We start from the raw sequence: 26,354 nt of genomic DNA, 5'->3' as shown, positions 1-26,354 counted from the left end.
TCTTTAACTGTCCTTAGTTCAGTGTTATTTTAACTTAATGAAGAGTCAAGTTTATCAATTAGAAGAACTTCATCATTTTCTGAACTTGAGACAGGTGTATTCAAGTGATCGTCTATAACCACATTAATGGACTCTTGAATTACACCAATCCTCTTGTTAAGAACATGATACGCTCGACTATTCAGAGCATACCCTAAAAATATTCATTCATCACTTTTGGTGTCAAATTTATCCATATTTTCTCGGTCACGTAAAATGTAGTACTTACCGCCAAAAACTCGAAAGTATTTGATAGTAGGCTTCTTATCAAACCACATTTCATAAGCCATTTTACCATTTAATTTTTTAGTATAAACATGGTTAATTATATAGTAAGCTGTATTTACGGCTTCAACCCAAAGATTTTTAGGAAGCTTCATACTTATAGCATTACATTTGCCATTTCTTGAAGCACTCTATTTTTTTTCCACTATACCATTTTGTTGTAGTGTTTTGGGCACACGATATTCATGTGATTTCCTTGATCACTGCAAAATTTCTCAAAACCGCTATTTTTAAATTCCAAACCATGATCACTATGAATCTTAGAGACTTGTGATTCTTTTTCCTTTTGGATACGTTTAAGTACCCTCTTTACTTCATCAAGAGTTTCTGATTTCTCTCTCAAGAAAACTACCTAGGTATATCTGGTAAAGTCATCTACTATCACCAAAATGTACTTCTTGTCATCTCCACTCTCCGTTCTAGTTGGTCCAATAAGATCCATGTGGAGAAGTTCGAGTAGTTTAGATGTGGCATTGGAGTTTACCTTTTTGTGAGTACTCCTGGTTTGTTTGCTAATCTGACATTTGCCACATATTTTGTCTACTTTCTGTATTTTACTTCTTATCAACTCTCTTTTGCTCAATCTATACAAGTTGCGGCAATGTACATGTCCAAGGCGTTTATGTCATAATTCAATTTCATCAGTATGGACCATATAACACGATAGATTAGATGAGCTTGAATCACAAATAATATAATAGTTTTCAGAAGTTTTGTGACCAGTTAATATTACAGAACCACTTTTATTTAAAATTTCACACCCTTGGTTGGTGAATTTTACACTATAATTATTATCGCATATTTGAGATATGCTTAATAAATTATGTTTTAACCCTTCTACATATAAAAATTTCTCAAATAGAAGGAGGTTAAAGAGTTAAACCGTAGCTTGGCCAATAATTCTGCAGTTGCTACCATCACCGAATGTGACTGAACCATCAGTCATGTCTTTAAGATTGGTGAACAGACCTTTATCACCTGTCATGTGTCTGGAGCATCCATTGTCTAGGTACCACTTTAAATGGCTCGAAGCTTTAAAAGTGGTATGGGCAACCAAACAAGTTACCTCAGGGACCCATTTCATTACAGTTTTGGGTTTTGGAGTATAGTTGGTCTTCTTATGTTTGTAGTTGTTAAAAGACCGACCCACTGAGTTAAATTTTAAGAGTTCCTTAAGTAAGTCAACATTTTTCTCAGCTAAAGGATTACAATTCTGATTTTTATAGTTGATATGGTTGCTTTTAGGTTTTAAGGTTTGAAAAGTTTTAGTATTTTTAAAATAATTTTGATTTAGACTTTTCCCTTTTGAGTTAGAAGAATCCCCTTACACAAACTTGGGTGGAGTATTCTTATGTTTGGGAGAAATACTTTTATCGTAGCTCAATCTAGATCCATCGCCACATTTTCTAGATCCAGATAAAAGTTTTTGTAATTTACGATCATCTTGGGCATACCTCTATGTGTCTTTTAAACTCAAAAGTGAAGAGACTTCATTTTTAGCTTTTCATTTTCAGATTTTAGGTTTTCAACTGGGACGTTTTGAAATCTAAGTCGCACTTACTTGTTTCAAAGCAATCTGAAATGTGTGATTTTTTAAAGACTAAATTATCAAAATTTTCTTTTAGTTTTGAAAACTTTTCTTTCTGAAGTTTTAGCTTTATAACAATTTTGCAACTTTCCTTGTATAGGGCATCATAAGCATCTTGAAGATCTTCCTCATTTTCATGATCACTATTCAGATTTTCTTCACTACTTGAATCATCATTATTTGAAAAAGTGAACTGGGCTAGAGTCATTAGGGCTTTAACATCGTTAGCCAACTCGGTGTCAGAATCTTCTGACTCAGAAGAGACTTCAGAGCAAGAAGAATCATCTCATGTAGCTAACGTACTTTTCTTTTTAAACTTATCCTTCTTAGGACATTTATTTGCTAGATGCCCATATTCATGGCAGTTGTTGCATTGACTGTCTTTTAAAGATTATCAAGTTTTAAATCTAGATCTTTTCTTATCAATAGGTTTTTACAAATCTACCCTCTTTTTACTTCTAAAAATCTTGTAAAACTTTTTAGCTAAAAGGGCCATATCATCTATAGAATTTTCTATATCAGAACTATCATTTTCTTGAGAGATAATTTTAGAAGACTTAAGGGCGATGGATTTACCTTTAGGAGCTTTAAAGTTTAACTCATAGGTCTATAAGGAACCAACCAGTTCTTCTACCCTCATATTATCCATATCACGAAGTTCCTGGATTGTGTCACCTTTGAATTGAACTGTTCAGGTAATGAGCGCGGTATCTTTGTATAGACTTTACTTTCTGAGATTCTATCACCAAGACCTCACATGAAGTTGACAATGTCATTCAATCTTGTATAAAAGTCCATGAAAGTTTCACTTTCTTCCATACGTATTTCCTCAAATATGGTTGTGAGGATTTGTACTTTAGATTTCTTAACAATTGTTGTTCCCTCCTGTGTCATTTCTAAAATATCCTAGGCTTGCTTTGCAGTATCATAGGATATAATTCTCTTGAATTCATCCGGTGATAGTGCGCAAGTAATAGCATTTAAAGCCTTTGCATTGACACTACTCTCACTTTTTTGAAGAGCGGACCAAGAAAAATAAGGTGAGACTTTTACGGTTTTAGATCCATCAATACCAGTTACTTCAGTGGTAAAAGGGGTCCAATTGGTCACTGTGGCTTGCCACACACTCTCATCCATAGATTTTAAGAAAATCCTCATTCTGGCTTTCCAATAGGCTTAATTGGAGCCATCAAATAGTGGAGGCCTAGTGACTGAAAGGCTATCAAAATTTGACATCTTAAAATGCTCAGATCGATTAGCTCAGGAAATTAATCCAAAAAATAAAGCGAGCTATTAGGCTCTGATACCACTTGAAAAGGCCGAGCTAAGAGTCCTAGAGTGAGGGGGGGGGGGGGGGTGAATAGGACTATGCTAAATTAAAAAAATTAAATGCGGAATTAAATAGATATAAATAAAGATAGCATTAAATAATCCCACAAAGCAGAAATGAATAACAACCTCAAATGTACAAGTATTGAGAGGTTGATACAGATGTTGTTCTAAGGATAACCTTACACCAAAAACCAATGGTTTATGGTAGGACAACCTGATTCCTAGAAAGGTCCGTGTATCAAAATCTCAAACCGATATAGAGGAATAAAGAATAAAAATAGGAAAGAATATAAACTAAGCTATTACAACATTCCCACACTTGCATAAAAGAGATTACAACATTCTCCACAAAGGCTTAAAAATATTACAACATTCCCACAAAGCCACAATCAATCAACCACCACAAGACCAGAAATTATAGTGGATTGTTTGTGTGTACACCAACTGTTTAGAAAAACAGCCACACAACTACTCCACTCCCAATATCCTCACACAGCGGATATTGGCATTCACTATGCAATAAGTTTTTCAAGGTTCACATAAAACCTTCACAATTGTGTCTTTCGAGTGGGCTTACACAATTCAAAAACCCCACACTCTGAGTTTTCTAGATCACCCCAGACAAACGAAAAAGAAAGAGATTTTTCCTGTCACAATCTCAAAGAAAAACCAAAAATAGATTTACAGAAATGTAAAATACTTATCTGGATATTCTCCTTTGATGAAGCCTGGTAGAACCAATTCAGAGTAGATGTTCAACGTAGATGTTTAATGTCCACACTTACTTATGAAAAGGTTCTAAGTTCTAAATGATTTTTAGATTAAATTACCTTGGGCTTGTTTGATTTGATTTTGATTCCAAGAAAGGGAAAAACTTAAATCCCTTCTTCAAATAAGATTGGAATGTAGAATCTCAAAATCAAATATAAAAAGCTAAATTAAAGAGAATATTAAATGAGCACTAAATAGCTTCAGAATATCACAAACTTATCTCTCAAAGTGGTGTCTTGATTTTGCTCGAATTAAATGAAAAACTTTGAAAATCGTGCTCTTTTTATAAGTGAAAAAACTGTTCACTCGATTGGCTAAGAGGACAGCTCGACTAGTCGAAGGACCAACAAATTTTTAAAATTTTGAGCGCGATAAGATAAGCCCGTTCCACAATTGGTCGAGTGGCTTGCTCAACTGGTTGAGTGGCCTGCTCGACTGTTCGAGTGGGACCTAATTTGGTTGCTGGACTTTGCATCGAGCCTGCTCGACTGGTTGAGCACTGTTCGCTCGACTGGTCGAAGGTCTAACAACAAATTTTGAAAATTAGTAACAAACCTTGGACTGGTTGAGCCAGTAGTAGGACTAGTTGAACATAGGCTAAGACTAGTCGAGAAAGAGCCTATAAAATTATATAGAGACCCACTTTAAGTATGTAATCAATATGACTTAACTTATGGTCAATCTAGGGTCATTCATACCTTATAAGCGATATTTGAACATTGAATCATCATTCGCTTTAGTTGATAGTTGATCTTGAAGTACTTGAAGCTTGACATCTTGAAGTGCTTTGAAGCTTGAACTTGAAGTACTTATGACTTGTATTTCACCTTCAGCTTTGGGTTCCAAAGCAAAGCACATTGTCTTGACATAGTTGAAGCTTTGAAACCTTGAACTATCACTTGATGTTGTACTTGAACTTGTGTTTCTCTTGTTCTTGCATTTGAAGTTCTTGAGGTAAAGACCTTTTTTCTTGTACAAGAATTTCATGATCTTGAATATAAAGATGAACTACACAAGATACAGATTCCAAGAGGTTTTAGCACTACAAAATTTAATAATCATAGGAACTAGATAGAATAGCATTTACAGAGGCCCACCTTGACACCGGTCCATCTGGACGGCCCAGATGAAGGGAAACATAAATATCAACTTGATGCAGCATGGGACCCACCTGTTAGAGGGGCTGGATTGGCTGGTTACCGCACACCAGTTATATAGCTGATGTATTAACATCAGCAAGTTTGTGGGCCCCACCTTACATGATGTATGCTTGTACCTGCATCGTCCATTCGCTGGACGGTGATGTGTAGGCCCCACTTTATTATCCATGTTGTTCACCTGGAGGGCCTCCACCGTAATATAAGTGTTTTATCTACTTTGTCCCTGACACGTGGGACCCACCATGCCATATGTGTCTCATCCTCACCATCCATCTGGACGGTGGGATTACAACTGATGAATGTGCTTTGCATTTAAGCTATGCAGGGCCTAGGCATTGCTTTTTAAAAATAATATATATATATATATATATATATTATATAATATAACTTATATTAATAAATATTATGATGGGCCCCACGTGGGACCCACCTGCTGAGGAAGGAGAATGGCCGATGTACCTTACAGCAGCCAAATAGCTGTTGTATTTGACGTCAGCTAGCTGTGGTCCCACCACGAGGTATGTTGTTCATCCATACCGTCCATCCATTGGATGTGGACCCCACCATGGCAGCGTGTGGGGCCCACCTTGATTTGATGTGTTTCGACTACCGTCCAACCCATGGATGGTGGATGTGGATTGGCTAGAGTGCCTCACGCAGCAGCTGCTACTACATTGCGTCAGCAAGTTCTGTGGGTCCCACCTGTATTAATGTCAACAAGTTCTGTGGGCCATCTGATGTATGTGTTCCACCCAGCCATCCATCTGGACATTTTGCCGGGTGGGGCCCTCCTTAATTCATGTGTTGTATATGCACACCGTCCATCTGGACGGTGCTGCATGGGCCACTCCATGATGTATGTGTTTTATATACATAGTCCACCTATTTGGGATGTGGACCCACCCCACACGTGTGGCATGTGTGGGGGCAGGACCCACCTTGATGTATTTATTCTATTATCCACACTGTCCGTCCAGACTGGATGTTAGACGGTGGATTATCTATATATATATATATATATATATGTATATGTGGTATATATATGTGTATGTGGTGGGCCCCGCATGGGACACCACCATAATGTATTTATTTCATCCACACCGTCTAAATTATGCCGGACAATGTTAGACAATGTTTGGACAGTGCTGATTTACATGTCCAATGTTTGGACAGTGCTGATCATCATTAGTGAGCCATGTGCCCTGTAAAATGATAGTGTACATTGATACACATATTGCACTCACAACTATTGAAATGATTTTAGATGTAATCCAAGCTCCCACTTGAGGCCCTTTGTAGTGGATATAAGGCCCATTGGTGCAGCCCATTGATGCGGCCTACTTGATGTATATAAAGCCTATTGGTGTGGCCCATTAATGCGGCACACTTGATGTATATGAGGCCCATTGGTGTGGCCCATTAATGCTGCCTACTTGATATATAAGAGGCCCATTGGTGCGACCCATTGATGCAGCCCACTTGATGTGTATGAGGCCCATTAGTGCAACCCATTGATGTAGCCCACTTAATGTTTGTGCATTAGGCCCATTGTGATTGTATGTGGCCCATTGTGATTGTATGAGGCCCGTTGTGTTGTAATTGTGGCCATTGATGAGGCCCGACGTGTTATATATGAGACCCATGTGTATGGCCCCTGTGATGTATATTAGGCCCATGTGTAGGGCCCACCTATTATGTATTTGAAGCCCATGGGTTGTGGCCCATTAGGAGGTATTCAAGGCCCATGGGTAACTCCATAGTGATGTGTTTATGGCCCATTTGATGAGGCCTATTGAGAAGTATTTCTGGCCCATGTATTGTGGCCCAAATGACATATATGGGGCCCATGTATTATGGCTCATTGTGATGTACATGCGGCCCATGAGTGAGTCCCGATGTGATGTATTTATGGCCCATGTGCCGAGGCCCATTGTGATGTATATGCGACCCATGAGAGGCCCATGGTGATGTATATTGGGCCATTGTGTGAAGCCATGGGCCCACTATACGTTTGGCTCTAAGGGGCCACTCTTTGGGAGCAATGTTGGTTAAATGGCCACATTGATGGGCAATGATGGTTTAATGTCCATATTGCGACCTTCCCTTAGGCCTTGTTCGGCCAATCATTGAAGTTGATTCCGATTGTCAAGGCCGATTTCGATTATCAAGGCCGATTCCGATTGTCGAGGCTGATTATCGAGGCCAATTGTATAGGCTGATTATCGATGCCGATTATGAGTGTCGGTTGTCGATACCGATTATGAGTATGTGACAGCATAACATCATGATACATACCCATACACATCATCTGCATGTTTGTTATAAGATGTGGTTAACCATTGCATATGTCATTGGGTAGATTGTTATGAGACTCCCTGATAGGCGAAGATCGTCTCACATGAGCGCACGGTATGCGCGGGATTGATGCATGACTGGATTGTATGACTCATGCATCTTATATTGTGTGTTGTGATTACTATATGCCATAACAATATCAGGGTCGTAGCCTCCACAGACATGTCGTGGATGGCCAGATGGGGCACCGAAAATCTATTACTAGCATCAGGTCATCATAGATGGCCCTGGGTGAAAATTCCTAAACCCTCTTGATACCATAGGATGCTCCAACATTAAGACCGAGTGGATATATATGAGCGTATGAGGGTCGTATACCAGTAGGTCGCGTCTCCCACTATGTCGTCATCGGTTGGAAGGGGGAGTGGCCTTACCCACCTGAGGGAGTAGGCATAGCTAGGCTGAGTCTGACCAGCTTGAGGAATGGGTTCCCTATAGATGAGTCGGGCCCGATATTGGCAGGCGGATAGTGAGGTCTCTTCCACTTACCCAGTTGTACGCTTGATGGGGCGGTAGCTAGCGTAGAGTGTACTAGACACCGGTGATGATCTCAGAGATGTACAGTACTAATACGTGGACTTATTGAGCAGGAGATGCATACTCATTCATTCATTCATTCACGATCCACTCAGGCTAGTGGTGTGCAACTAATTGTTGTGTACCTTCGTAATGGCAAGGATTTCGGTTGGGGTGCACGACTAACCTGAGATCAGGAGTCTACTACATTGAGTCTGACTATCTAAATTTAGGTATGGCACTGGTTTGGATAGAAGTCCCTTTGGTGGACCCCGTAGCCTGCGATACTACGTACTATCATCTCTACTTCACACTCCTGCATGGTCATTTCATTCGCACCACATATTGCATTACACCCGCGGCATATAGCATTTTGGGTTTCTATGCTTTATATGATATTGGCTTATTATGTTTTTGTATTGCATAGCCTAGATAAGGCTAATGGTATTTATGGACTTACTAGAATGTTACCGCATTACTCTGATATTGAACGATTTATGAATTGCCAGTATTTTCGCTTACTCTAATATCTAAATACTTGGCACTTACCTTGTACACACACTTACACCACCCTCTAAGCTTTCTATATGCTTATGCACGATAGATGTGTGCAGGTGGCATTAGGTTACAGCAGCGTTGAGCTTGGAGCGTGCAGCGGTCTCCTGGAGCTTTGATTTTAACATATGTATTTCCCTTTCAGCATTGTATTCAAATGTTTATATTAGTGGATATATATATTAGTGGTTATGCTTATTACGAGTTAAATGTACATTATAAAATCCTCCTTGTAGGATCCCAGGATCAGAATCTGGCATATGGGCGCTTGGAGCTAAGAATGGGGTAGGAGGCTGTCGGCACCGGATTCACCGATTGAGAATTTTGTGAGCCCGGTTTCTGAGTTTGGGGCCTGACAGAAGATAGTATTAGAGCATAACTTGGGAATACCTAAGAATAACATCACATATCTGCTGATAGCTACCCTACACTATGATTATTGAGAACTTAAAATGGTTAGATCCTCGAGTTTAGATAACTTAGAAATCTTCTGATATAACTCTCTATCGTTGAGATTGTGAGGCTGCTTGTGTTCTATTCTCGATCATTTTTTACTGGGATCCGAGGTCAGTAGGATCACCATAGTGTTGATGATACGTCTTGGGAGGGCGAGGTTGAGATTAGAGAGCGTTATCTTCATTGTTTGGTAGATTGATTGTGCCACGACTTATATACTTGATGATGTTTCCTCTTCCTTTTCTGTTCTAAAAATTTCAAGGACGAGATTTTTATTAGGCGGGGAGAGCCGTAAGACCCATATCCTAGCTCGTACCGTTCAATAGGCCTCCGCGGTCATGCCGGTCGAATTTCGGCAACCCATAATCTGTTATCGACGTTTGTGTGCGATCCGAGTCGTGTCCCGTATATCAAAGTCGGCTCGACCCGAGACTTGTACCCTTACGACCGTGTCGTCCCCGCGGTTTCGACGCCGCGTCTCATGTGCTGAGGTAATACCTGGGCCAAGATATGTGGGCCCACATTCAGTTCAAGGAAAAACGCTGCACATTTATAAAACCCAAGAGAACATCACATCAATTAAGTATAAATCACCTCACATGTCAAGTACATGCCCCATCCCCAAGCAACCCCTAAAGTCGACTTTCTCTTACAACCAAGTACACCCATTACCTTTCACCCATCACTCACATCTCTCATCTATCTCATCTCTCTCTCATTCTCCCAAGCAAGAGAGAGCAATCGTTTATGGCCTTCCAAGGGAGAGGAGAGAAGCTAGTTTGTCTCACCTTCATACCACCCATTCCCACCATCCAAGCTTCATCTCCACCGTTGAAAGTCTTTCCTTGGAACTCTAAAATGCATTGGTGGAAGAAGGAAGAAGAGATCAAGGTGGGTGTTCTTCTAGGGTTTGATTTGTGTGATTTTGATGACTTAAGGGCTCACATATGGTGGGACCCATTTGATGTGTGGTTTGTATCGCCTAGAGGGGCCCATAGTGGCGGGGTCCCTCCATCACCATCCGATCTCTCTCTCTCTCTCTCTTGTTAATGATAATGATGATGGTGATTGTATGGCCCACCTTGATGTTTTATCCAAACCACTCGATCTTGAGACCCACCTTGACGTCGGTCCGTCTGGATAGCCCAGATGAAGGGAAACATAAATATTAGCTTGATGCAACATGGGACCCACCTGTTAGAGGGGCTGGATTGGCTGGTTACCGCACACCAGTTATATAGCTGGTGTATCAACATCAGCAAGTTTGTGGGCCCCACCTTAACATGATGTATGTTTGTACTTGCACCGTCCAGTCGTTGGACGATGATGTGTAAGCCTCACCTTATTCTCCATGTTGTTCACCTGGTGGGCATCCATCCTAATGTAAGTGTTTTATCTACTCCATCCGTGACATGTGGGACCCACCATGCCATATGTGTCTCATCCTCACCGTCCATCTGGACGGTGGGATTACAACTGATGAATGTGCTTTGCATTTAGGCTGTGTAGGGCCTAAGCACTATTTTTTTAAAATAATATAAATATATATATTATATAATATAACTTATATTAATAAATATTATGATGGGCCCCACGTGGGACCCGCCTGCTGAGGGACTAGCCAGTGTACCTTACAGCAGCTAAATAACTGCTATATTTGATCTCAGCTAGTTGTGGTCCCACCACGAGGTATGTTGTTCATCCATACCGTCCATCCATTGGACGTGGACCCCACCATGGCAGCATGTGGGGCCCACCTTGATCTGATGTGTTTCAACCACCGTCCAACCCATGGACGGGGGATATGGATTGGCTGGAGTGCCTCACGCAGTAGCTGCTGTTGCGTTGCGTCAACAAGTTCTGTGGGTCCCACCTGTATTAATATCAACAAGTTCTGTGGGCCATCTGATGTATGTATTCCACCCAACCATCCATCTGGACGTTTTGCTGGGTGGGGCCCTCCTTAATTCAAGTGTTGTATATGCACACCGTCCATATGGACGGTGCTGCATGGGCCACTCCATGATGTATGTGTTTTATACACACAATCCATCTATTTGGGATGTGGGCCCACCCCACACATGTGGCATGTGTGGAGGTGGGACCCACCTTGATGTATTTATTCTATTATCCACACCGTCCGTCCAGACTGGATGTTGGACGGTAGATTATATATATATGTGTGTGTGTGTGTGTGTGTGTGTGTGTGGTATATAAATGTGTATGTGGTGGGCCCCGCATGGGACACCACCATGATGTATTTATTTCATCCACACCGTCCAGATTGTGTTGGACGGTGCTGTCCAATGTTTGGACAGTGCTGATCATCATTAGTGAGCCATGTGCCCCGTAGAATGATAGTGTACATCGATACACATGTTACACCTGTAACTATTGAAATGATTTTAGATGTAATCCAAGCTCCCACTTGAGGCCCTTTGTAGTGGATATAAGGCCCATTGGTGCGGCCCATTGATGCAGCCTACTTGATCTATATGAGGCCTATTGGTGCGGCCCATTGATGCGGCACACTTAATGTATATGAGGCCCATTGGTGCGGCCCATTGATGCGGCCTACTTGATATATATAAGGCCCATTGGTGCGACCCATTGAAGCAGCTCACTTGATGTGTATGAGGCCCATTAGTGCAACCCATTGATGTAGCCCACTTAATGTATGTGTATTAGGTCCATTATGATTATATGTGGCCCATTGTGATTGCATGGGGTCCGTTGTGATATAATTGTGGCCATTGATGAGGCCCGGCGTGTTGTATATGAAACTCATGTGATGCGGCCCCTATGATGTATATTAGGCCCATGTGAAGGCCCGCCTATTGTGTATTTGAAGCCTATGGGTTATGGCCAATTGTGATGTATTCGAGGCTCATGGGTAAGGCCATAATGATGTGTTTATGGCCCATTTGATGAGGCCCATTGAGATGTATTTCCGACCCATGTATTGCGGCCCAACTGACATATATGAGGCCCATGTATTGCGGCCCATTGTGATGTACATGTAGCCCATGAGTGAGGCCCGATGTGATGTATTTATGGACCATGTGCCGAGGCCCATTGTGATGTATATGCGACCTATGAGAGGCCCATGGTGATGTATATTGGGTCATTGTGTAAGCCATGGGCCCACTATACATTTGGCTCTATGTGGTCCATTCCTTGGGAGCAATGTTAGTTAAATGGCCACATTGATAGGCAAATGATGGTTTAATATCCACATCGTGACCTTCCCTTACGCCTTGTTCGGCCGATCATCGAGGCCGATTGTATAGGCTAATTTTGAGGCTGATTATCAGTGTCGATTGTCGATACCGATTATGAGTATGTGACAGCATAACATCGTGATACATACCCATACGCATCATCTACATGTTTGTTATGAGATGTGGTTGACCATTGCATATGTCATTGGGTAGATTATTATGAGACTCCCTGATAGGCGAAGATTGTCTCACATGAATACACGGTATGCGCAGGATTTATGCATGACTGGATTATATATGACTCATGCATCTTACATTGTATGTTGTGATTACTGTACGCCCTAGCGATATCAAGTCCGTAGCCTCCACAGACATATCGTGGATGGCCAGATGGGACATTAGAAATCTGTTATTAGCATCGGGCCGCCATAGATGGCCCTGGGTGAAAATTCTTAAGCCCACTTGGTACCAGAGAACTCTCCAACGTCGAGACCAAGTGGATATATATGAGCGCATGAGGGCCATATACCAGTAGGTTGCGTCTCTCACTGTGTCGTGGTTGGTTGAAAGGGGGTATGACCTTAACCGCCTGAGGGAGTAGGTGTAGCTAGATTGAGTCTGACCAGCTTAAGGAATGAGTCCGCTATCGACAAGCCAGGCCCAATATTGGCAGGCAGATAGTGAGGTCTCTTTCACTTACCCAGTTGTGCGCTTGATGGTGCGACAGCTGGCATAGAGTGTACTAGACACCGGTGATGATCCCAGAGATATACAGTACTGATACGAAGACTTATTGAGCAGGAGGTGTATACTCATTCATTCATTCGTTCACTATTCACTCGGGCTGGTGGTGTGCAACTAATTGTAATGGCAAGGATTTCGGTTGGGGAGCGCAACTAACCTGAGATCAGGAGTCTACTACATTGAGTCTGGCTATCCAAATTTAGGTATGGGACTGGTTTGGATAGAAGCCCCTTGTGGTGGACCCCGTAGCCTGAGATACTACGTACTATCATCCCGACTTCACACTCCTGCATGGTCATTTCATTCGCACCGCATATTGCTTTACACCCGCAGCACATAACATTTTGGGTTGCTATGTTTTATATGATATTAGCTTATTATGTTTTTGCATCGCATAGCCTATATAAGGCTGATGGTATTTATGGACTTACCAACATGTTTCCGCATTACTTTGATATTGTACGATTTATGGATTGTCAACATTTTCGCTTACTCTGATATCTATATGCTTGGCACTTACCTTGTGCACACACTTACACTACCCTCTAAGCTTTCTATAAGCTTATGCACGATAGATGTGTGCATGTGGTATTAGGTTGCAGCAGCGTTGAGCTTGGAGCGTACAGCGGTCTCTTGGAGCTTTGATTTTAACATATGTATTTCCCTTTCAGCATTGTATTCAAATGTTTATATTAGTGGATATGTGATAATGATGTTGCCTTTTTAATTTGGGTAAACTTGTGGTTATGCTTATTACGAGTTAAATGTATGTTAGAAAATCCTCCTTGTAGGATCCCAGGATCAGAATCTGGCATATGGGTACTTGGAACCGAGAATGGGGTACTACGGAGGCTGTCAGCACCGGATTCGGCGATTGAAAATTTTGTGAGCCCGGTTTCCGAGTTTGGGGCGTGACACGAACTGAGCGATCGACTAGTTGTAATGTGGTTCGGATGGGTTTTAATTCACCTAGACCCAGTTATTCGTAGACCAAGTATGAGATCAGATTTATGCTTGCTCCTAAGTCAAGAAGTGTATGCTTAATCCGGTAATTCCCAATTACGCAGGTGATGGTTGGGCTACCAGGATCTTTGTACTTCTATGGCACATCTTGCTTTAGGATGGCACTCACTTTTTCTGTTAAGAAGATTTTCTTTTGAATGTTTTGCCATCTTTTGGTCGTACATAAATCTTTCAGAAATTTGGCATATAAAGGTATTTGTTTTACGGCATCCAATAGAGGAATGTTGACCTTCACTTGCTTAAGCACCTCTAGAATATCCTGAGAGTTAGAGATAACTTTTGGTGCTATCAACCGTTGGGGAAATGGAGCAATCGGTTTACTTCGAAGTTCTGGTTCTACCTCATATGGAGCATTGCTAGGTCTATTAGTCTCATCTATATCCAGGTCCTTAGGCCTCTCAGCCCTTACCGGAATAGATTTGTCAATTATCTTCCCACTCCTAAAAGTGATGATAGTCTTAGCTTGTTCCATTGGATTTGAAGAGCTTGGTTCACTAACTCCTTATTGCGGTTTAGGATTAAGAACAGATTGGGCTGGAAGCATCCCTTTCTCTGTAACCGTAACGCGTGAGTCTATCTTTTGTATAGCCTTTGCGAGTTCTTTTAAGGCTTGAAGAGTACTTTGCTGGATGAGCTCTTGATGATTTTGAACCAATTCCTCTTGAGGCTTCCCTTGATTTAAGAATTGATTAAGGATTCCTTGAGGTGTAACAGATTGTCCATTCCTCCATCTGAAATTCGGATGATTTCTCCAGCTGGAGTTATATGTGTTCAAAGTGAGGCCCTTGAAAGGCATTTGGTAGTTGTTTACGGCATTTGATTGCTTATTCAATATTTCTTGAAACGCAGGTATTGTTGGGTAATTTTCAGTTGTATGAATGTTACAAGCAAAAATATCGTAGACAACTTCCTTATCTTTATCCTTCCTAAGTTCAATGACCTCGAGTTTCCTTATGAAATTGGCCATTTTAGCGTTTATATCATCTTCCTCTTTCAAAAGATATATTCTACTTCTCTTCTTTGATTGAGTAGGCTTAGACGTGATGCTTGTTCTTGGGGAGATGTCCCATGATTGTGCGGTTTTAGCAAGTTTATCAGAGTAATCCCATACTTCATCAACATCTTTATTCAGGAATTTCCCATTGCACAATGTCTCGACAAATTGGCTCATGGAAGATGTCAGTCCTTCATGGAAGAAATTTTTTATGCACCACGTTTCAAATTAAACCGTGTTGTGGGCATGAACTGATAAGATCCTTGAACCGCTCCCAACATTGGAAGAATGTTTCATCTTCCCTTTGGGCGAAGTTCATAATTGACTTTCTGATGGTGTTCGTTTTATGATTTGGGAAGAGTTTCTTTATCAACTCCCTTATCATATCATTCCATCTGCCAATAGATCGTGGACGTAGTGAATGTAATCACATCTTAGCCTTTTCTTTTAAGGAGAAAGGAAAGAGTTTGAGCCGAATTGTGTCCTCAGACACATTAGAAAAGTATAAAGTGGCTATGATCTCATCAAACTCTTTCAAGTGTAAATATGAATTTTTATATTCAAGCCTAAGGAACTTTGGAAGGAGTTGGATCACTCCTGGTTTGATGTCTATGTTTCCTATATTTTCTGGAATAACCATACAAGAAGGGGTGCTCACCCCCGCCGGTTGTAAATAGTCACGTAAAGTACAAGGCAGGGGTGCTCGATGCACCTCGTTCTCATCTTGGATTTCCTTCACCCTAGGTTAGGGTGGATTTGGAGGTTGATTGGCCAGTTAATTTGTACCCATAACTTCGGTTAACTCTATGAATTTCAAGTGGTGTCTAATCCTGTGATGGATAGATAAACCCTTAACTAATCCTCCTTCACTCATGAGACATCGAGTGTTGTCATGGACCCATTTAGAAATGAAACACTCTCAGCCCTCAATTTTAAAATCTAACCTAAACCTAAAAAAGAAAAAGGGAAATAGAAATCTAAAAATAGAAAGAGAGATAATTAGAAAGAAGTTACCAAATTAGAATTTTCTGTATTAGGATCTTGCAAAAGAAAAAGGGAAGTGAATTAGTTTCTAAAAAGAGAAATAGAAAGTTTCTAAAAATAGAAAGATGAATTAGTTTCTAAAAACAAATTAGGAAAGTTTCTAAAAAATAACTTAGTTTCCAAAAACGAAAAAGAAAAGTTTCTAAAAACAAATTAGGAAAGTTTCTAAACTTTAAAAAAAAAAAAAAAAGTGAGTTGGTTTCTAAAAAAAAAGAACTAAGAAAGCAACCTAGTTTCTAAAAAAAGAAAAAGGAAAGTTTCTAAAAATAGAAAGTAAGTTTCTAAAAAAGAAAAAGGAAAGTAAACTAGTTTCTAAAAATAGATTAAGAAAGTTTCTAAAAAATTAATTTCTAAAAACAAATTAGGAAACTTTCTATCCTATAATTAGAAAGTAAATTAGTTTTTAAAAATAGAAAATGAAAGTTTCTAAACCTAGAAATAGAAAGCCAAGTTAATTTCTAAAATTATTCAAAAAAAAAAAAAAAAACCAAACTTAACAATAGAAAGTAGAAAAACGTAACAATTATTCCCCGGCAACGGCGCCAAAAACTTGTTCACAACCTCAAGTGTATGGTCGCGATGTAGTAATAACTCGTGAGAACAAGGTTGAATCCACAGGGACTAAACTTGTACGTATTCTGAAAAGAACTAGAACTAGAACTAGAAAAATATTTAAATCTAAATATGGAATAAAATAGAGTAATTGTGAAGGATTTATCAAATATCAAAAGTGAACTAGAGCACCAAGGATCCACTTGCAGTGACCAAAGAGCCCTCTTACTTGATTCAAGTAACATAATTGGAATTAGAGTCTTATCCTATCAAATTGGAAGATATAACAATTAAGATCAAATCTGAACTTTCTTTGACCTAATTCTCAATGGAAGAGAATTGTAATAATTAGAAGGGATTCTATCACCAAACCATGCCCACGGGATGATGGCCGACAACAGAATTTACCAATCCCACAATCTCAAAATCAGGAAAAGAAGATACTCAAAGCTATTACAGATCTACTGTAATTTGAGTCATAATAAACCATTAAAAACTGAAAGTATTCCTTAAATATCAAATTAGAATCAAAGAAGGTTCAACATAAACATGAATCAAAGCAAGAGAAATGTCTCATCACGCTACAAGTTTTACCTCTTAGCCCTAGCTAAGAGGTTTAGCTAACCATAAACATGATTAGACCAAAGTGTCCTAAGAAAAACATGAAAACAACTAAGGAAGAAGAAGAAAAACTCTTGGCGACGACTTCTCTACCCTTTTGCTCCATTCCTTAAACCCTAGAAGATACTTAGGAACATCCTAAGGAGTTCTATTTATATTTGTGGAACTTCAACTTTCGCACCTAGTTGGAAAACTTTAGAAACCGCCTCAAATTTACGCAGTTTGCTAAAATAGACTTCACTCTGCATAGTTTTTCAAAATAGACTTCACTCTACGCAATTTCACAAAATGACCCAGAGTTTCAGAATAGCTTTTTCAGGACGATTTCAGGATTCCTTTTCTTCACTTCAAATATTTGATTCTCTTCATTCCTCACTTGGTTTTCTTGGATCTTTAGTATGTGAATTCTTCAATCTCGATCTCCTAAGATCCATCCCCTGCCTTGATGATTCTTGAGCATCAAATTTATACTTTTAGCACCATTTTCAATCCAAGCTCTTAAATTTACCTTGCAACACAAACATGAGTAAAATAGAATATTAAGCATTATCATGTTCATTAAACTAAGATATAAATGGGGGATAATATGCAATATTTGACCCTCGACATCTTCCTTAGAGGGATAACTGTTCTGAATCCACGGAACTTTTCTGAACTCCTCACAGAGACTCCTCAAATCCACGAGGAAAAGAACAAGAAAATAGAAAATAAATTCTATAAAATTTAAAATTGATTGATGAATGAATTAAACGAGTTCACAAGCCTTTAAATAGGGATACCAAGCAATGTGGGAGAAATTAGAATGAAACTACAACTAAAACTCCTAGAATTTGCAACTTTCTATAAATAGTAAACTTACTATTTATAGATGTCGTGATGTCTACTAGTGTGCAAGGTTTTCAGCCAAAAATGGTGTCTTATTTTGCTTCGCCAAGCTGTTCTCTTAATTATTCTAAGCACTTCTCACGTTGGGCGCAACTCTTAAAGCCCAACGTATGAAGAGTTATAATCATACTAAAACTTACTATTTATAGTTAAAAAACAGAATTAAAATAGGGAAACAACTGTTGATCTGGTGGTATTTCATAAATCCAACTTGCGCAACCCGGTATAGTACGGTTAGGTAGCTAAAGTAGCTCGTTCTACCCCAAATTATATATTTTACATCCAATAACTCATTCCGGATTGCGAGATATGCCCGATTTAAGATCTTACGGTGCGGATCACTTTTGATGTCGACCGGACCTTTCCTGATCCATCTTGACTATGAAATGATCCATCTTGACTATGAAACACTCCGCAACACACTCTACATCAAAAACAAATATTCAAAATCAAAAGCCCAAGAGTTCATTATCTTCACGCAAAACTTGCTACCATGATCGTGCATTTGGTAAACTTAAATTTTTTTTCGTTTGCATGCCAAAGTCAAATATTCACACATCATGAAATTTTTTTATTAACATTGTAGTGGGAAATCAAGGAATACAGTTTCAGGAGGTTTAGCGAACCAGTCAACCTTTCTCTTTGAAGTACCGTCTGTTCATCCAAGAGACCGAAACGCGTAAATAAAACGACAAGGACGGTTACTGACGAGTCAGGCGTAAACATTGAAGTCGATAGCCAATATTCCATGGGAATTTATGACCTAAGGGTCTGTTTGGGCGGTGGGATTCGAAGGGATTTGGTGGGATGGGATTTAAAAAAACATAATTATTACCCATATCAGGGATTGTCCCCTATTGCCATAGGATAAGATTAATACCCTGCTTTGTTGATAACATGGTGGTACATTGAATGGATATACCTTCCATCATTTGAAATTACTGAGAATAACACACGATGTTATATCTAAATTGTTCATTTATTTTGTAACCTCGTTTTATGGTATGGGCCTAAAAATGAGGTAGATCCAAAACTTATGTGGCCTCAAACAAGTTTTCAACGGTAACTATTCAATCCCTATTGCTTTCTATGGTGGGTCCACTTGAGCATTGGATTTACCTAATTTTTTGGCCCATGCTCTAAAATAATCTCGTTAAATGGGTGAACGGCGTGGATATAGCCCACACATCATGGTAGGACCTACAACAACTTGCTAACATTGAGTGAAATTGGCACGGGACCCAATGCAATTCCATCTACGGCTTTTCCATTCTTCCCAAACATGAAGTGGAATTCGCACAGGACGAGGTGCAATTCCATCCCACCTAATCCCTTCTAATCCCACTGCCCAAACACGCCCTAAATCTTTCGAATCACTAATCCAGTCATGAATGGGACCATAACCCAAAATTTATAATGAGGAGATGGTAACGACCATCTAATTTTGCCCCTGGAAATTGGACCACTAGGTAATTTACTTTTAGTCATTTATTCAATGACCATTAATTGAATTATAATTATTGCTTGGCATTCCGTGCCATCCACCTCTATTGGGAAAGTTTGATTAGCCTTGTAAAAGGTGCCAACCCAAGATTAGAAGTTTTTACTAAGCAGTCTTTTCCCATTTCTCTGGACCACTGCGGGAGAGTAGGAGTCACTAGACGCTTAGAGTTGAGTTTCATCTTAATTTACCCAACAATAATTTTGTATAAAAACTCTCTTACATATAATATCAACCATGCTATTGTAAGAAGATATTTAATTAAAATTTTAAAAGTGATATGATGTTTGAAATTTTATGGGACATTAAATGAGATCTTCAATATAAATAATATATATGTAATTAATGAAGTTTAAAAATCTACATCCTTATAAATTGATGGCTTAAATTTTAGTTGCCTCAATGAACATCTTAGGGGGTATTTGGCGCATGGCATTGGGAAGGATTAGGTGGGATGGGATTCAAAAAACATAATTATTACACATGGTAAGGATTATCCTCTATTACCATGGGATAAGCTTAATTACATCTCCCGTTGGTAATACGGTGGTACATTGAATAGATATACGCACCATCATTTGAAACTATTGAGAATAACACGTGTTATATCTAGGCCATTTATTTGTTTTGTACCCTCATTTTATGGCATGAGCCTAACAATGAGGTAGATCCAAAACTTATGTGGCCCTAAAGAAGTTTTCAATGGTAGGTATTCAATCTCTGTTGCTTTCTATGGTGGGGTCCACTTGAGCTTTAGATTTTCCTGATTTTTTGGCCCCTGCTCTAAAATGATCTCGAAAAATGGGTGGACGGTGTAGATATATATAGCCCACACATCATTGTGGGACCTACACAACTTGCTAACATTGAGTGGAATTGGCACGGGACCAATGCAATTCCATCTAATCTAATTCCAAGCTTTTCCATTCTTCGCAAACATAGAGTGGAATTGGCACGGGACCAAATGCAATTCCATCCCACCTAATCACATCTAATACCATGCGCCAAAAGCACCATTAGATTTTACCTGCCCGGCCCTCACTTTTGCTGCAAGCAAACATTTAATTAGATTTTTACAAGTGTCATGATGTTTGAAATTTTATGAGACACTAAATAAGATTTTCAATATAAATAACAGATATGTAATGAAATTTGAAAATCTATATCCTTATAAACCAATGGCTAAGATTTTAGCTGCCTCAATGAACATCTTAGATTTTACCTGCCTCTCACTTTTGCATAAGTCACGTGCTGCTAAGTTTCTTTGCATTTGCATGTAACCCGCCGGAATATCCCAAACCCATCCAACAAAGGCAATGTGGGGAGTGCCTATATAACTGAGTCACATACTTTCCATACGCCTACATGTCAGGATGTCAGCACATATTAGAGGTAGATCTAAATCTTAAGGGGGTGAAATCAGAAAATGTGGGGATTGACTGTCCACCGTTGGCTGTTGACCACCATCTCTTTCTTACATGTATGTGAATGCAGCATCCTTTTCTCAATGCCTCATAGGAGTGTCTGCCCACAAAAGTCACGGAATTCCATAACTTAGGTAGGCCATACCACATGAATTTACAGGATTTAAGTATATTCATTTGGGGTGGCCCACCATACCACTTGAATTTACAGGATTTAAGTAAATTCATTTGAGGGGGCTCACTTGAGTGTCGAGTCATCCTGATTTCTAGGGTGAAGGATAACAAAGGGGTGTTGTACCTGATGCGTGGCTTTAATTTCATGCACGTTAAGGGCCTATTTGGATTGTAAGTTGCCTAAGATAAACTACTAGCTTATCTTAGTTTCTACTTATTAAGAAGATTAATATGTTTGGCAAACAACATACTTATCAGCCTCTCCTCTCTTTTGTTCCTCCTGATGCCCCTCTTTAATAACTTAGGAAAAGTAGTGGGCAGACTCTCAAGAGTTCGAGTACCCATAGGTGGTGAAATTCCATTACAGCATGGGTGTGTGGGGTGTGTGTAAAAAAACAAAAGGCACTCACACTTCACACACACCGCATAGCATTCAAACCCATTGCCTCAGTATTGAGAGAAGTACTCGTCTATCATTGAGCCATGGGTTGAAACCCTTGCCCCACTGGTTGTATATGTAAAATACACTGCATCTGTCAGGTTCTATCGTCCACTCTAAGATATGGGCAAATAAATTAGCCACGTCTACACCCCAGGTGGGCTACGTGAGAGGGAACAATGGCGATGGAATGACAACCATAGTTTTGCATGCGAATGACCATGGGATACATCTTTCAAATTTCATCATACCTGTTAATCAGGTATGACTCATCTGGTTGAAGTGAAAATACAAAAAGCAGCAGCATTCAAAACTCAAGTTGGCCGGAACAAACTTACGCCTTGTTTGATAGCCCTGAAATGAATGTAAATTATAATAAATAGACATTGATGTAATGATAATTACATCAATATTTGTCTCTGCCATCTACTTCAAGATATATTTATTTCTCTAGTTTAATTCGCTGAACAGAATAAAAATCCCTACAGTCAAGGTCCAAATTCCATGTTTGATAGTATGGTATAGAAATTCAACGAGAATGCAGCTGGCAGCCTATGATGGTCCCTCATACACAGTAACTGACCTTCCTAAATAAGATCTACTGTAGCATAAATTCCGTATTGGCACGTTGGCCCTGCCATTCAACACCTGATCGGAAGTCCATCCAGTAACATGCTCCTGTCAATTTAAACAATACATACAGTCCACCCACATTAACCCTCCAGCCTTGTAACCTAATCCAAAAGGAAGGGTAAAGAAAAAAAAACCCATCCAAGAACCCATAACAGGGCTTAGGGCGTGTTTGTTAACTATGAAAATATTCACTTAACGCTGAACTCTGAAAGCGCTTTACATTAAGCAGTGTTTGTTAACTCTGAACTGTAAGAACTCTATTTAGTGGGCCTCACTGATCAACGGTCTGGATTGTTATACAGTTGGACTGGATGATTGAGTAGACCAGTGGGCCCCACTTCAGGTGATGCACTGCGTAGTCTATCTGCGCAGCTCTGCGTACTAGGGCTGGAATGCTATAGCTGTCTTACGCAGACAGCAGTTTGAGTTGAACTAGGATGCTACAACGTGGAGCATGGGAGAGAGAGTTGTGATGGGTTTCAAACTCCCTCTCCACAGACTCTATAAAAGAGAGCTGGGTCCCCAATCCTACACCATATAGCAGAAATTCGAGTCACATCTACTGATTTGCAGAAAGGGTGTGAAGGAGAAGAAGATCCTAAGTTCTACAGGTATTCTGGTATTCTTATCCGGCTTCCATGGCGGCGTCTCAGCTAGGTAAGCTATCCGACCCCTGATCGCCATGTCCCATGCACAGACAGATCCGTGGGCCTATTCCGCATCTAGATTAGATCCCACAGTTGGTATCAGAGCTATCTGTGCATAGGTATGGAAGATCATATTCAGTCATCTCACATCAGCATCAGAGATTTTCGAATTCCTGGAACAGTTGAAATCAGGGATTTTTCCCTGAATTCAGAAATCAACTATTAGGGATTTTTTCCCAGAATTTAGACCTGAATAAAATAAAGGATTTAGGATTTGGAATCCCTAAATCAGGTAATTAGGGTTTTCAGATTTGGATCCCCAAATCAGATAAATTAGGGATTTCAAATCCCAAATCTCAAATTGGGGATTTCATATCTACAACCCCAAAATCAAGTTGAGATTAGGAATTTTCGAGTCCCTGGATTCTGAAATCAGACTTATTAGGGATTTAGATTCGAATCTCCAAATCTGGATCCAGTAATTAGGGTAATTTGGAAATACGAAACCCACATCTATTTAGGGTTTTCAGATTCCAGAATACAGAACTTGGATTCGCATTCGATTATCCCAAATTGGGGATTTCATATACCCTTACCTGTATTTCTGGGAGATGACCATGGAGACTGTAGCCGCCATCTTTGTTGGACAGCTATGCGTCTTCTACTTCATCCTCATCTAAACCAGCGTCTTGTGCTTTCGCGTCCATCAATGGCAGCCACTTCTCCGCCGCAGCCGCTGCTTCCGCTAAGGTTTGCAGAGATGAGAGGATCTCGATCTCTACTACTTGTATCGGACGGACAAGGGGAATAGCTGGGATTTGATCTTCCTTTCTCCCTCCTTTCAGACGCGGTTTGGAGTGGGGCGAAAACGATTTTTCCCTTTCGCTGTGAGTATTAGGTCGAAATCGACCTTATATGGAATCGGGTCTTCGGACCCGATTAAGCGTATTCGGGTCCGACTCCTGTACCCGCGAACGGGATCTATTCCCACTCTCTCGTGGGCTTATCACGGGCAGTGTGCTCACTATACTGTTTTGATGGTGGGCCCCTGAGTTAAAACTAGTCCATTAAATTTTTAAATATTGACCATCATATATCATTTCGTGTCATAATCTGGGCTAACTTATGGACATATTATGTCTATTTTGCTTGGTAGATGATTACGTGAACTTCCATCTATATTAAGCGTTTAAACTAATCTGTCCATCTTGTGGACACCTATGCATGGACCTAACCATCCAATTGCAAAGTTCCGTACCATTTGTCTATCATGTGGATATTAGGAACTGGATTAGTCATGCTCATTGAACACTTTTAGATCGTATAGAGTACAGGTGCGACCCTATTATTGGCCCATCACCCATCTTTAAGCGTTGATATGGACCGTTGGAATATAAGATGTGAAACCTATTTCACTTTAAGGAATTCCAAAAGGTCAAAATCAACTAACTTATGGACCGCATCACACGATTAAGATATAATTCATGGAGAGGCAGGATTATGATTGCAATCTTGAGTCTGTCTTTGTAGTGTTGGATTCGGTTGTGTTAGCCACCATAGTGACCTCAATCGATGAAAACTTTACAAGTACAGACTTGTAACATTGGGATCAGAAAGATTGCATACAGTTGCGTTCACGTTTTCATGCGTACGGTAACGAAAACATAGACGATTACCGTTTGGCAGTCAAGTGAACGGGTGAAGTAAATGGTACTGGTAATGTAAAACTGAAAGACTCATCTCACCCATAGGTGTTGAGTGTCTCAAATTTACATGACTTACATTACTCAGCTTCATGTTCAGGAGGATCACTAACATGTTATTATTACCTCCCACAGGAGGAATGATGATGATGTGACAGATTCTTACTAGGATGAGATGGTTGGGCCCATCGTCATCCTGGATAATTCAGTTGATGCCTCCCTTAGCAACTGAATCAGTTATCTTTGTCTGATATTTTGTTTACTAAACTGTTTTGTGAAATAATGAACTAATGTGAGTATATGTGTATCTCTTATATTTCAGTCTCAATTCCAACTAATACGCATCAAGTCCCTCCCTTAAATGGATCTAATTATACTTAATGGAAGAACGCCATTGAAGTTGTACTGGGCTGTCTTCAATTAGATCTTGCCCTGATAACACTAGAACCGCCAAAGCCATTTGATAATGCCACTGAAGCTGAATATAATAGATGGGTTGCATGGTTTAGATCAAATGATACATGCCTGAAAGTCATTAAATATTCAATTTCTGAATCGATGAAGGGTGTCATGCCTGAAACAGATAAGGCTAAAGTTTTCCTGACTGAAATGGGAAAACGATTCAAGAAATCTGATAAATCTGAAGTGGGCATTCTTTTGAATAAATTGACTCGCTCGTCCTACGATGGAAAAGGCAACATCCGTGAATACATTGTAGAGCAGATCGAAGTTGTTTCTAAGATCCGTGCTCTAGGGCTTGTACTCACTGATGATCAACTGGTTCATTTGATCATGAACAACCTACCTCTCCAATTCGGCACGTTCCTGGTAAACTATAACACTCTGAAGGACATGTGGACATTGGATGAACTCATCACTCAGTGCGTCCAAGAAGAAGACAGGATTAGACAGATGGTAAAAGTTCAAAATGTTAATATGGTGACTTCAGGACAAGGGCATGGGCAAGGGAATAAAGGTAAAAGGAAGAGGAAACAAGGTTCTAATAATGGATTCTCTGGTCCTCCATCTGGAAACCATGAGAATCAATCTGGAAATGGATCTAAACGCAAACGGGTTAAAGGCAAACCGTGCTTCTTTTGTAAAAAGACGAGTCATCTAAAGAAAGACTGCGAAGGTTTTAAGGATTGGCTCATAAAGAAAGGTAATCATTCTGTTCTTGTCTGTTTTGAATCTAATCTGACCGATGTGTCAGCAGATTCCTGGTGGATAGATTCAGGAACTACTATTCACATATGCACTTCTATGCAGGAATTACTACAGGCCAGGCCACCAACTGATGCGGAGCGCTCAGTATACGTAGGCAATGGTGTCAAAGTTGACGTGGAGGCAATAGGAGTCTATAGGCTTAAGTTGAAGTCTGGTCATTTTTTGAATTTAGTTAATACATTCTGTGTGCCGTCTATAAGGCGCAATTTAGTTTCAATTTCCTGTTTGGATAAGTTGGGATATTCGTTCCACTTTGAAAATAAAAGTTTTAGTATTTACTTTAATTCAATTAAAGTTGGAACCGGCTCTTTAATAAACAACTTATACCAGTTAGACTTGATTGCCTCTCACGTCTATAATATTAATACCTTGCATGGAAATGTAGTGGGATCCAAGCGAAGACTAGACTATGAGAATTCCTCCATGTTGTGGCACAGGCGGCTATGCCATATATCTCGTGAGAGA

General features: G+C 39.9%; 1 protein-coding gene and 1 non-coding gene across 2 annotated transcripts; both read left to right on the top strand.

Moving 5' to 3' along the window:
* Nucleotides 1–15,269: 15,269 nt before the first annotated feature.
* LOC131241810 (small nucleolar RNA R71) lies at nt 15,270–15,376 on the top strand. The gene has a single exon (XR_009169380.1). It is a non-coding gene; the product is annotated as a small nucleolar RNA R71 (small nucleolar RNA).
* Nucleotides 15,377–25,060: 9,684 nt separating this feature from the next.
* LOC131238571 (uncharacterized) lies at nt 25,061–26,054 on the top strand. The gene is made up of 2 exons (XM_058236242.1): nt 25,061–25,824; nt 25,932–26,054. The coding sequence occupies exons 1-2, from the start codon at nt 25,221–25,223 to the stop codon at nt 25,958–25,960; spliced, it is 633 nt and encodes a 210-aa protein (XP_058092225.1). The 5' UTR covers nt 25,061–25,220; the 3' UTR covers nt 25,961–26,054.
* Nucleotides 26,055–26,354: the final 300 nt, after the last annotated feature.

This window comes from Magnolia sinica, chromosome 3, assembly GCF_029962835.1.
Source record: "Magnolia sinica isolate HGM2019 chromosome 3, MsV1, whole genome shotgun sequence".
Lineage (NCBI taxonomy): Eukaryota > Viridiplantae > Streptophyta > Magnoliopsida > Magnoliales > Magnoliaceae > Magnolia > Magnolia sinica.
The sequence above is the reverse complement of the archived record's forward strand: the minus strand, read 5'-3'. Positions and strand labels throughout refer to the sequence as shown.